This window comes from Otolemur garnettii, unplaced genomic scaffold (assembly GCF_000181295.1).
Source record: "Otolemur garnettii isolate 467f Iridium unplaced genomic scaffold, OtoGar3 scaffold00050, whole genome shotgun sequence".
NCBI lineage: Eukaryota > Metazoa > Chordata > Mammalia > Primates > Galagidae > Otolemur > Otolemur garnettii.
The window spans coordinates 6,659,987-6,673,691 of NW_003852445.1; the positions used below are offsets into that span (position 1 = coordinate 6,659,987).

The window sequence follows — 13,705 nt, forward strand, 5'->3', positions numbered from 1 at the left end:
GGATTCGAACCCGCCACCTTAGGTGTACGTGGCTGGCGCCTTAGCCGGTTGAGCTATAGGCACCGAGCCGGTCTCCAACTCTTGACTTCAAGTGATCCTCTCACCTTGGCCTCCCAAAATGCTAGAATTACAAGTGCGAGCCACTGCACCCAACCCGACCCTTGCTATCTTTTGACTTTTTGTTAATGGCCCTCCTAACAGATATGGGATGATATTTCATTATGGTTTTGATTTGCATTTTCTTGATGATTAATGATGTTAAGTGTCTTCATATACCTGTTGGACATTTCTGTGTCATTTTGGGGAAAATGTCTATTCGGGTCCTCTGTCCATTTTTTGATTGGGTTATTTGTTTTTTTTGCTATTGAGTTGTATGAGTGCCTTATATATCTGATACATGGTTTGCAAGTATCTCTTATTCCTTAGGTTGCATCTTCATATCTTCTTTAATTGCAATTCCGTATTTGCTAAGATTAGTTACATGATCTTTCTGTTCTGCCATTCTTCCATCCTCAGTGGGACAGCTGAGCAGTCAGTAGCCAGCATTTGCTATCAGCTGCAGATTTTAGTCTGTTTCTTACTTTTGAGATGATTAGTAAAGGTGCAAAACAAAGCCTTCTCCTATGACCAGTCTCAGTTGTCCTTGCTCTTCAGCCATTGTCTCCAGCCTCCAGCCTGCAATTATCTACTTCTGTGCAAGCAGCTAACCCAGTTCCAATTCATTTCTAGGAAAATGTTGAGAAAAGTTATACCAAATATTTTGTCATCATCTAAATATAAAATATCTCATTTCGTATTTATACTCATAATTTTTTAGAACAGATCCCATTTTTCCAGTGTGATTTGTTTTGCTCTTATGCAAACTTTATTCTAACAATGCTCGTCCCATCATTCCCTGGTACATTATACTTTCCTACCAAGTCTCTCTAAATACAATTCTATTTTCTTCCCTCAGAAAGTGGATCTCTTCAGCCTGGGAATTATCTTCTTTGAGATGTCCTATCACCCCATGATTACAGCGTCAGAAAGGATCTTTGTTCTCAACCAACTCAGAGATGTATGTATCACAAGTTTTTGGTGCATAAATTTCCAGTAACCTGAGCCTTAGCATGGAGATCAGAATTCAAGACAAGATGTTTTTTGGTACTTATGGCAGAGGCTGGCCTATTGTAATTCTTAATGACTCATTTGCTGAGACACGCCAGGCTAACCAGAGCATTGGCAGTGAAACATTTTTCCAAGCAAGGAAAGTTGGCTCACCTGAGTTCTTGAAATAACGATTTTGGTAGCCCAATGGTGTCTCTCTTAGAAGGGATTTTATTGGTCTGTCTACTGTTTGAGTAAGTAGAATCCACCTCTACTTACACACCTCTTACTGGGAGGTGAAGGCGGGTGGACTGTTTGAGCTCAGGAGTTCGAGACCACCCTAAGTAAGAGCTCGACCTGGTCTCTACTAAAAATAAAAAAACTAGCCAGACATAGTAGTGCAGTCCTATAGTCCCAGCTACTCGGGAGGCTGAGGTAAGAGAATTACTCAAGCTCAAGAGTTTGAGGTTGCTGTGAGCTATGATGGCACCATGACACTATCCACAGTGACAGAGTGACTCTCAGTCTCCAAAAAAAGGAAAGAAAATCTTACCTCAATTTAGTGTTTTTGGAAATCTTACTTAGAGAAATAGGTAGGTTATAGTTACCTATAAAAAATTTACCTATTTTAAAAATTATTCGAGTCTGAGAAAAATAGCAGCTACTTGAATTTTCCCCCCCCCCAACAAAATTCCCATTGTATTTTTGGGATTAATTCTTGACTCTGTTATTAGCTTAAAGGGACCAACATTACAGTGTGAGAGGTCAAGGGTGCCCGTTAGAAAATGACATTGAGATGAAAGGGGAAAGTGAGGTTTGGGTGAGGATGATTGCAATTCACATATTCGTGAGCAAGATATCTGGAGACTTCCTCCTCCTTACTGAGCACAGGGAAGGAGGAATATTCTTTTTTTTTTTTTTTTTGAGACGGAGCCTCAAGCTATCCCCCTGGGTAGAGTGCCATGGCATCGCGCTCACAGCAACCTCCAACTCCTGGGCTCAAGCGAGTCTCCTGCCTCTGCCTCCCAAGTAGCTGGGACCACAGGCGCCCGCCACAACGCCCGGCTATTTTTTGGTTGCAGCCGTCATTGTTGTTTGGCGGGTCCGGGCTGGGGATTCGAACCCGCCACCTCAGGTGTACGTGGCTGGCGGCTTAGCCGGTTGAGCCACAGGCGCCGAGCCAGGAATATTCTTTAAGCTACATCATATACACTGTATCTAGGAATGCTCCACTGGATACTTTGACAAACAATTGAATTAACAATTGAATTATTTTACTTCCAGTACAGTTGGACAGCTGTGTTTATAAAATACAGGAGTAAATAAAGTGGTTGCTCTCACCGTGTCTTCATTGTAATGCTCCTAGCTCCTAGAGGGTTATATCCTTGATGAAGTCCCTTTTCTTTAGTTAAAAATTCATGTCCGTTCTCTCATTTCAAGAATACCTAAACTGGGCTCAGCACCTATAGCTCAGCCGCTAGGGTACCAGCCACATACACCAGAGCTGGTGGGTTCGAATCCAGCTCAGGCCTGCCAAGAGCAATGGCAACTACAACCAAAACATAACTGGGCGTTGTAGTGGGCGCCTGTAGTCCCAGCTACTTGGGAAGCTGAGGCAAGAGAATCGCTTAAAGCCCAAGAGCTGGAGGTTGCTGTGAGCTGTAACGCCATGGCACTCTGCTGAGGGCAAAGTAGTAAGACTGTTTCAAAAGAAAAAAAAAAAAAGAATATCTAAACTGTTAAGTTAATGTAATAATCAAGATCCTATTTACCAGAAAGGTGAGAACTGTGGGGGACGTAGAGGTTTTAGTGTTAAATGTTCTTCTCCTCCTCTGTTGGGGGGGGGGGTGTTTTTTGCCTTTTTTCATCTATGTTTCATACAACTACTTCATGTTTCTCTGAAACCATTCGATTCTCAAATACTTTGTCCTCAGGCAATGTGCTTTTTATAACCCAGGCTGAATGCGTTTGGAAGAATGAGCATCAGTTTTCAAGGAGGTATCACCTCAGTCTTTCCTTGTTAGAGCAAATTTTTATGCCTATATTTGATTTCCTTGTGCTGAATAAATGCTTTGTGGCAATCTGCCAAACACTTGCTGATTTGCATATGATATTCTTTTAGCCCACTTCGCCGAAGTTTCCAGAAGACTTCGATGATGGAGAGCATGCAAAGCAGGTAATTTTCTCTTTAATTACTGTTTCTTCAGTCTGGCATTTTAATCGCCATTTTTATTCTTTTTCAATTAGTAATCTTCTTCCACTCATTCTCCTGTGTCCCGGGAACAACACGCGGAGGAAAAAAAAAACCCAAAAGACGAAGCCCTTAAAATGTTATTAGACTTGAAATACACCATAAAAATGCCAAGAGCTGGCATCGAGAATTAACAAACTACAGGGACCTTTTGTGTGATTCATTGTGCTTTTGAAGTGCTATCTGGACCCTTGGCTTAGCATTGTGGAATAAAAAAAAGAATGCTTTTACAGCTCATTGTTTTAGTTGAAGCTTGAGACTTTAAGAAAAAGAATACTTTATAACTGTAATTTTGCTCTGTTTAGTGGTTGGAGCAGCTCAGATTGTAGGGAAAGGGTGGTACTTTCTAGACAGTCAGTATTTTAAAGAGCAAAATAATTTCTCCTGTATATCACAAGTACAGAAGAAATGTGTGTGTGTGTATAACTTGTGTCATAAGGCAATATTGACACCTAACTAATATGACATAACACTTATTCATGAATTTGTGTATTGTGCTTTGGGTGTAGTGGTGTGTTTTTTTTGTCTTGGTGAAGCCTTCAGTGGTGAACGCTTTGAAGTTTATTCCTTAAACTGACTTTTATTGACAATTATAATCAAGGCAAAATCCCTCACTGAATTATTAATGTTGAGAACAGAAGCATAGATAGAACAGTGCATTAATTTGCTGTTTCTTACTTATTGATTACACATCTGGATGGACATGCCTTTTAGCTTTTCTGGACTTTAATTTTCCTCACCTGTAAAATAAAGGGATTAAATTCCCTTTCTAGTAGCCTAATGTTCTGTAATTTGCCAATGTTTAACATGACAGTTATTTATGGCTATCGGGGCCCATTCTGTATCATCTGTTTAATGACTGAAGACCATTAGAAATCCATGGAGTCGTGTTTCTGTTTCTTTTGCTAGCGATTACTGTCCCTGGGGGTCATGCATAAATGTTTGTTTTCATAGCCTTTCCCTATAACAAGGTCTGTCTTATTCAGTATTTCTACTTCTTGACAGCTGTGGTGGCAAAGGAACTTTATTAAACTACAAACATGAGGTCTGCTATGCATACCTTTGCTCACACTGAAGACGATTCTCCTATCATCAGATTTATATTAGGTACTCTTGAGTGTTGGAGTATGAACTATACAAAATTGGCACCAAAACAACAAAACCACAGCTACTACCAGCTCCCATGTCACAGTCGTCATTTTTTTTTTTTTTTGAGACAGAGTCTTACTGTGTCACCCTCGATAGAGTGCCATGGCGTCACAGCTCACAGCAACCTCAAACTCTTGGGCTTAAGCGATTCTCTTGCCTCAGCCTCCCAAGTAGCTGGGACTATCGGCATCCACCACAACACCCAGCTATTTTTTGGTTGTAGTTGTCATTGTTGTTTGTCAGGTCCAGGCTGGGTTCAAGCCTGCCAGCTCTGGTATATATGGCTGGTGCCCTGGCCACTGAGCTATAGGCACCAAGCCCACAGTCATCATTTTTTATTTGAAAGGAGGCAACATAAAAGATACTTACAGACTGAGCATAATGTAATTTTTGTCACACACAGAAATGTACCAGCATAACAGGTCTATTATGCTGAATAGAGCATTATTGTTTTTACCAGTTTAATTTAACATAGCTTTCATAAAAGTGCTATCATGTCAGTCCCTTTCTTGATCATATAAAACTCCTATATCACAAGAAAAGTAATTACTTGTGATTTCATTTTAGCCTAAGACAGGAGTAAGGGGGAATGTGGGGGGTATTTTAAAAATATGTAATTAGAAAATGTTTTATAAAATTTGACCAGGCGCAGTGGCTCACACGGGTAATCCTAGCACTCTGAGAGGCCAAGGCAAGCAGATTGCCCTGAGTTCACAAGTTCCAGACCAGCCTGAGCAAGAGCAAGACCCCATCTCTAAAAAAAGAAAAAAATTAGCCAAGCATTGTGGCGGTCACATGTAGTCCCAGCTACTTAGGAGGCTGAGGTAAGAGAATCACTTGTGCCCAAGAGTTTGAGGTTGCTGTGAGCTATGACATCAAGGCACTCACATCAAGGTGAGACTCTGTCTGAAAAAAAGAAGGAAGGAAAGATGGGACAGAGGAAGGAAGGAAAATGTTTTATAAAATTCATCTAAAGGCTCGGCGCCTGTGGCTCAAGCAGCTAAGGCGCCAGCCACATACACCTAAGGTGGCAGGTTCGAATCCAGCCCGGACCCGCCAAACAACAATAATGGCTACAACCAAAAAAATAGCTGGGTGTTGTGGCAGGAGCCTGAGGTCCCAGCTACTTGGGAGGTGGAGACAGGAGACTCGCTTGAGCCCAGAAGTTGGAGGTTGCTGTGAGCAGTGAAGCCATGGCACTCTACCCAGGGGGAACAGCTTGAGGCTCTGTCTCAAAAAAAAAAAAAAATTCATCTAAAAATTAAGCTTTTCTAATTTCAAATATTCCTGTAACTCCTTATAAATCCTTTTTTTTTTTTTTAAGAGACAGAGCCTCAAGCTATCCCCCTGGGTAGAGTGCCGTGGCATCATAGCTCACAGCAACCCCCAACTCCTGGGCTCAAGCGAGTCTCCTGCCTCAGCCTCCCAAATAGCTGGGACCACAGGCGCCCGCCACAACGCCTGGCTATTTTTTGGTTGCAGCCATCATTGCTATTTGGCAGGCCTGAGCTGGATTCGAACCCTCCACCTTAGGCGTATATGGCTGGCGCCTTAGCCACTTGAGCCAAATCCTTATTATAAATGAGAGGATTAAGAATCATTAAGGAACTTCTGAAAGGTTTAGATTGCCTTTAAGGTGTCCCTGCTAAATGAGGCAGTAGCTGTGACAGTGTAACAAATGAGTCATGTAAATCGAAAGACTTCAGGGAGTGCTATCAATCAAATAACATAAATAGAAAAAGAAATAAAAACAAGATATTTTACAATGTTTATTTATTTGTTTGTTTATTTTTGAGAGACTAAGAGTTTCAAGCTGTCATCTGGGTAGAGTGCTATGGCATCATAGCTCTCGGCAACCTCCAACTTGGGCTTGAGTAATCAGTCCTCTTGCCTCAATTTTTCTATTTTTAGTAGAGACGGAGTCTGGCTTTTGCTCAGGCTGGTCTCGAACTCCTAAGCTCAGCCAATCCAGCCGCCTCAGCCTTCCAGAGTGCTAGGATTATAGGCATGAGCCACTGTACCCGGCTTTCAGTGTTTAAGGATTCCCATAACTGTTATGCATTATAATTTATACTAAAATCAGGCATGTAAAAATATTTGTTTTATGTTCTTAGTTTTTTTTATATGGCATTTAGTGTGTTCATAAGGCCTAAGTTCTGCTTCTATATGGCTGTTGAGAATGTTCTTGGTTGCTTGTGACAATAAAACGTAAAAGGGGCCTTCACCTTTTAAGAAATATTCTTAGTACATTGTTATACAACTCTGCGGTCATAACAAAAGTTTAGGAAAAGGTGACCTATTCAGAGATTTCAGAAATGCCAATTAAGTACAGAAAGTGTCTTTGAACTGATCATGACTTCTCTGGAGATTCCCCAGTATTACCTGCTGCAGCCTGTTAGTGGTGTGCCTGGGTTTTGTTACAGAAATCTGTCATCTCCTGGCTGTTGAACCATGATCCTGCCAAACGGCCCACAGCCACAGAACTGCTCAAGAGCGAGCTGCTGCCTCCGCCCCAGATGGAGGAGTCGGAGCTTCACGAGGTGCTGCACCACACCCTGGCCAATGTGGATGGGAAGGCCTATCGCACCATGATGGCCCACATCTTCTCCCAGCGCATCTCCCCTGCCATCGATTACACCTATGACAGCGACATACTGAAGGTGAGCTTGCACCGTGTCCACCACGCACAAAGGGAGCTTACTTAACCTGGTCCACAGAAGGATAAAGTCAGTTCCTCATTTCTCATGGGTTCTCTAAATGCCACCAACATAAGTTCTTATATGAGGTCTGGGAAACTCCTGAAAGTACCTACAAAATGTGCATTTATGTTCTGGAGGAAGAGTCATATTTTTAATCTCTTAAAGGATTTTTGTTTTAATTTACTTAGGTCTCCTTTAATTCCTCTCATAAAGTTTTCTTTATTTCAGAGTGTTAGAGTTACACCCATTTTGTTTACCTAATTTGCTTTTGTACATTTCAAGTCCAAGTTATAAGTGTGCCCTTCACCCCGAATGTGTGCATTGCATCAGTTAGGGGTGAATTTACCAGGATGGAGCAGGAATTCTGGACCCATCCCCTCCCTACCCACCCAAGAGATTAAGAAACCATGAATTTGGAGACTGGTTCCTGGCCTTAGCTGCCCAGAGCCAAAAACATCCAGTTCTGATCCAGATGAAGTAGTAAGGTGCCTCCCAGCATGGGTCACACATCCAGATCACCTGGGCAGCTCTCTGACAGAGTCGATGTCCAGGACCCACACAAATCAAGCCACTCAACCCTCCAGGTATAAAACACTTCAGGATCTTTTAAAAGCTCCCATGTGGTTTCTGAAGTATAGCTGGTTAACAGTTTGGAAAGCCTTTGATGTTTCGTTTCTTTTTTTTTGATGTTTTATTTCTTTAAAAAAACATGTCAGTTCCTTTCTTGATCATATAAACATTATATGATCATATAACATTATAGCAAAATGTTAAAATTTGGTAAGAGTTGGGTGGGTGGATAACAGATATTTGTTATTTCTGTATGTTTCCATATGCCTAAAATGTAATATAATTTTAAAAGACAGAATAGTAGAGGAAATAGTGATAAAATTTATGGAATATCAGTATAGATTTTAGGGACCAGAGTTTTTGCCAGCTGACAACATTAGAAAGATATTTACAGGATCATAGGTGACTTTTTTATATTGGTCCTTTTGCTTATAGGCTGCTTCTGAATTTTCTACAGTGAAATGCTACAACTCTTCCAATAAGAAAACAAATGACGAAGAAAGCTCTTGGCAAGATATGTAAATGCCATGTAACTCTCAGTAGGCCTGCAGCGAATCACCACAGTATGGGAGAAGGCCCTGATGCCTTTAGATATTTGCTCCACAGTCTCCCTGAGAGTCAAGGAGAATGTGTTTATTTGATTAGCCCTCTCTGAAAGGTGTATGTCAGCATGGTTAAGGGCTTGGACTTTGCTGCCAGACAGCCTTCCCATTGCTTGAAAGATTAGGTCTTACATCCTGAAGCAGGGTGCTTTGCAAGCCATGAGACCTCTCCCATGAATATGTATTCAAGAGGGACTGATTTCCTAAATCTCTTTTATGGTCCTGGGAATAAGCAATGTAGTACCTACTGCAAGTCATAGATTAATATCTTAAGGAACCCCTTTGGGCTTTGATGACAACATTTTAATTGGTCCTGTTTTAGGGCAACTTTTCAATCGGTACAGCCAAGATACAGCAACATGTGTGTGAAACCATCATCCGCATCTTTAAAAGACATGGTAATGCCCTTCTTAAAAATCATATTTCTTATTATGAAACTCTTTTGTTTTTTTGTCATTGTTCAAAAGTTCTGTTAGTAGATCTGGGTATACCTTCTTTTACTTTTAAGTTCAGTTATAGGCACTTGACCTGTGAAATTTAAGCTGATTTTTACAGCTCATTTAGTTGAGGAGAAACTCATTTAAATATTAAAACCGGCTCGGCGCCTATAGCTCAACCGGCTAAGGTGCCAGCCACGTACACCTAAGATGGCGGGTTCAAATCCCCAGCCCGGAACCACCAAACAACAATGACGGCTGCAACCAAAAAATAGCCGGGCATTGTGGCAGGTGCCTGTGGTCCCAGCTACTTGGGAAGCGGAGGCAGGAGACTCGCTTGAGCCCAGGAGTTGGAGGTTGCTGTGAGCTGTAATGCCACGGCACTCTACCCAGGGGGACAGCTTGAGGCTCTGTCTCAAAAAATAAATAAATAAATAAATAAATAAATAAATAAATATTAAAACCTTCCTACTAAAATATAGTTGGTTTGTGGAGTCAGAAATATGACCAGATTGACAAATTTATCTGTAGATGAGGTCTCCATTCACAACTTTAGAGAATTGAAGAAAAATTGATGATGATTTTAACAATCCCAGTAGCAGATTACATAACTGTCAGGTTCATGTTCATTTTAGGTTGCCTCCAATAACCTGATGATTCTTTCCCATTTGGCACAGGAGCTGTCCAATTGTGTACCCCACTACTGCTTCCCCGAAACAGGCAAATATACGAGCACAATGAAGCTGCCTTATTCATGGACCACAGCGGGATGCTGGTGATGCTTCCTTTTGACCTGCGGGTGAGGCTGGGAGCCCTCTGCTCACAGTTTGGACGCCTTATCTCATTGCAGGGATGACATCTCAGTTAAAGGATTGCCCCTACTGGTCCATTTTTCTGCCAGGCTTATATTCTAAATGTACCCTTAAGGGAATTAGCAGAGTGAGAGCATTATTGGAGTTTAGTAAATATTTGGCCCTGAAGGCAACCATCCTGCTGACAGCACAGGAATGTACAGCTCTAGGAGCCCAAGGATCCTGCGCTGCAGGTGTCACACCCACAACCTCCACACTGCATTCTGCCAGTTGACCCCAGCGGGTAACCTGACCCACCCAGACAAGTAAATGTAGTTCGTTTAGTTTTTTAACTTCCTGGCTAGATCCTCAGTGACATCCTCACATGTTAACATCAAGAACAATTAAATTCTTGTATCAGCAGCAACTCTGCTAATTGGCGTGCCGTATTTCGCCTGTGCCTGCTTTATTCTGTCCCCCCGGGCTCCTGTTGCCAGCAGCAGTCTTACTAATCATGCAGATGCATGGTGTTGGCTGCTAACAAGCCCATCTGTGGTGCTGGACCACAGACCAGAGGAAAATATGAGCTGTGTATGGCAAACAAGTTTAATACCCCTCACGTACAGAAAGCACTTACAGGCGGAGGCATGAGCAGAGGATATAACCAGGCAGTTCTCAGAAGAAAAAATGCATGTGGCTGACAGGCTTCTGAAAAGACGTTCACCCTCACTGATAAGGAAGTGCACCACTATCTCAACTTCATCCATCAGGCTTGCAAAAAATATTTAAATCAGTATCATCCAGAGATGATAAGGTGTAGAAAAATAAATACTTTCATACATTGCTGATGGAAATGTGAATTGCTAAACCTTTAGAAAAGTAATCTGAAGGTTTATATTAAAAAATTGTTTTATTTGATGCTCGTGCTGTATCCTTTGAACTAGCGATCCCATTTGAAGGAATTTATTCAAAGAAATCAAAACACTTTAGCGTATGAATGATACAAAGACGTTAGTTGCCGTGCCATTGTAGTGGTCAAAACTGATAACTGCACTTTTATCACTAAGAAAATAGCTGGGCTCGGCGCCTATAGCTCAACCGGCTAAGGCGCCAGCCACGTACACCTAAGGTGGCGGGTTCGAATCCCCAGCCCGGACCCGCCAAACAACAATGATGGCTGCAACCAAAAAATAGCCGGGCATTGTGGCGGGCGCCTGTGGTCCCAGCTACTTGGGAGGCTGAGGCAGGAGACTCGCTTGAGCCCAGGAGTTGGAGGTTGCTGTGAGCTGTAATGCCACGGCACTCTACCCAGGGGGACAGCTTGAGGCTCTGTCTCAAAAAAAAAAAAAAAAAGAAAATAGCTGAATAATTTGTTATCAATATTATGGAATATGAAGGAGCTAGTAAAAAGAAAATCTAGGTCTCTCTCACCTCTTCTTCTTGAGAGACACCCACTTCCAACTCCTTGGAAGTGCTCTAAACTTTCTCTTTGTTCTTCCCTAATAAAATTTCTCTAAAAAAAAAAGAAAGAAAGAAAATCTAGATCTAAATTTTTGGTAAATCAAATATATATATTTACATATATGTATGTATAAGATTAAAAATATATACAGTTGGCCCTCCGTATCCTTGATCTTCACATCCATGATCCAGCCAACTGTGAATGGAAAATATTCAGGCAAAAAAATTCCATGAAGTTCCAAAAAATGAAACTTGAATTGCTATGTAACAAGGACTATGTTGAATCTACACAAATGAAATGATATATAGGCATTGGATTTGGTATTATAAATAATCTAGACATGATCTAAAGTATAGGGAAGAATTGGCTCAGCACCTGTAGCTCAAGCGGGTAAGGTGCCAGAGATGGCAGGTTTGAATCCGGCCTGGGCCTGCCAAAACAACAGTGACAACTACAAACAAAAAAATAGCTGGGTGTTGTGGTGGGCGCCTGTGGTCCCAGCTACTTGGGAGGCTGAGACAACAGAATCACTGGAGCCCCGGAGTTGGTGGTTGCTGTGAGCTGTGATACCACAGCACTCTACCCAGGGTGACAGCCTGAGGCTCTGTCTCAAAAAAAAAAAAAAAGCACAAGTATAGAGAAGAATGTACACATGTTTTATGCCAACACTATTATGTCATTTTACATCAGAGACTTGAGCATCTGCTGGTTTTGGTATCCATGAGGGTAATCCTGGAATCAAACGCCCTGGATACTGAGGGTTACTAAACATATTTGGGTATGTCCATGTGTATATTTGATCTGTGGGAATATTCATGGTATATTGTTAGCTTTAAAAAAATTTTTTTCAAAGGAACTTTAATAATCCTATTTTTTTTTTGGAGACAGAGTCTCATTTTGTCACCCTTGGTAGAGTGCTGTGGTGTCATAGCTCACAGCAACCTCAAACTTTTGGGCTTAAATGACTCTCTTGCCTCAGACTCCTAAGTAGCTGGGACTATAGGCAGCCGGCCACAACACCCAGCTGTGTTTGTAAAGATGAGGTCTCACTCTGGCTCAGGCTGATCTTGAACTCATGAGCTCAAGCAATCCACCCACCTTGGCCTCCCAGAGTGCTAGGATTACAGGCGTGAGCCACTGTGCCTGGCAAATAATTCTATTTTGTTACTGAGAAAGATTTTTTTTGTTTGTTTGTTGTCTGTCCCCCTGGGTAGAGTGCTGTGGCATCACAACTCACAGCAACCTCCAACTCCTGGACTCAAGCAAGTCTCCTGCCTCAGTCTCCCAAGTAGCTGGGACCACAGGCGCCCACCACAGTGCCCGGCTTTTTTTTGGTTGCAGCCGTCATTGTTGTTTTGGTGAGCCCAGGCTGGATTCAAACCCACCACCTTAGATGTATGTGGCTGGCGCCTTAGCCACTTAAACCACAGGTGCTGACCCAAGAGGAAGGTTTTTTTAAAAGAAAAACTATGTGTACTAAAGATACACTGTGTGTATTCCCATGTACTTGCTATGTGAGCCCGTATAAACATGCTCTCACGTGTGCGTGGATGACCATGCACACCAGCTTGTTTGTATCACCAAAGAGTAAGGTGTCAAAGAATGCACTCATTTTGACCTTATTTTTTTGGAGAAAAGTGAAATCTGAGCATTTTTTTAATATCTGTATCACATGGCTTATTGCAAAGAACAGGTTTTTTGTGTTTGTGGTCTAAGTGAAAATCCTTCCACATTCCTGGGTTTTGTGTATTTTTGTTTTTTTTTTTTAATAGTAAGCAAAGTGATTTATGATAATTTTGAGGTAGAGATGAATAAATAGCAAATCAGACATTGGGGAGTTAAAGAAAAGTTGAAGCGCAAACATTTACATAGCTATCCTTAAAACTGGCTGCTGCTTCTCTAAATATTAGGAGACTGAAATAAGATTTTTAAACATCAGTACTCTTTCTGTGAGCTGCTGTTTGAAATTGAAAAATGGTTGCTCATTGAGAATTTGACCCATGATACCATGTCTGATCTCTTGGAGCAATCTGTCAATGGTGTTATTAGTTTTGGTTATTATTTGAGTGTTGTATTAAGAATTTTTTTCTAAGAGATTTAAAGGAAAATCAGGAAATTCACCATGAGAGATAATATCCATTTCAATTGCATTATGATAAATGACATTTAAAAAACTTGCACTGGCTTTAATTTGACATAATGAAAATAGGGCAGAGTATATTTAATGAAAAGTGGATTTTTCTCAAATTGAAACTGAAAAGTGTCACAACGAATGGGGGTGATAGTATATGTCTAGTGTGGGAGCCTACTGCTGACTGAAGCACTCAGGAACATTTCAGGGCACATGCATGGCAAACAGTACATAACTTCGTGAATATATTAAAAGCACTGAATTGTATACTTTAAAAGGGGGGACTTTATGGTATGTGGATTATATTTTAATAACATTGCCCTTAAAAAACGTTGACATTGACCTTTAAAACTTTATTTTTCAGGTCCCTTTTGCAAGATACGTGGCAAGAAATAACATAATGAATTTAAAACGGTAAGAGGCTTGGCGCCTATGGCTCAAGCGGCTAAGGCGCCAGCCACATACACCTAAGGTGGCGGGTTCAAATCCCCAGCCCGGGCCCGCCAAACAACAATGATGGCTGCAAC

The 13,705-nt window shown here is 41.5% G+C and overlaps 1 protein-coding gene across 2 annotated transcripts in view; it reads left to right on the forward strand.

The window, feature by feature from the left end:
* EIF2AK4 (eukaryotic translation initiation factor 2 alpha kinase 4) overlaps positions 1 to 13,705 on the forward strand; it is a 110,991-nt gene that overhangs the window by 68,438 nt on the left and 28,848 nt on the right. For both annotated transcript variants that reach the window (XM_023514282.1, XM_023514283.1), the window contains exons 19-24: positions 956 to 1,057; positions 3,209 to 3,262; positions 6,910 to 7,146; positions 8,680 to 8,755; positions 9,472 to 9,593; positions 13,543 to 13,592. In XM_023514282.1, the coding sequence (XP_023370050.1) occupies positions 956 to 1,057; positions 3,209 to 3,262; positions 6,910 to 7,146; positions 8,680 to 8,755; positions 9,472 to 9,593; positions 13,543 to 13,592 (641 nt within the window). The remainder of the gene's footprint in view (positions 1 to 955; positions 1,058 to 3,208; positions 3,263 to 6,909; positions 7,147 to 8,679; positions 8,756 to 9,471; positions 9,594 to 13,542; positions 13,593 to 13,705) is intronic.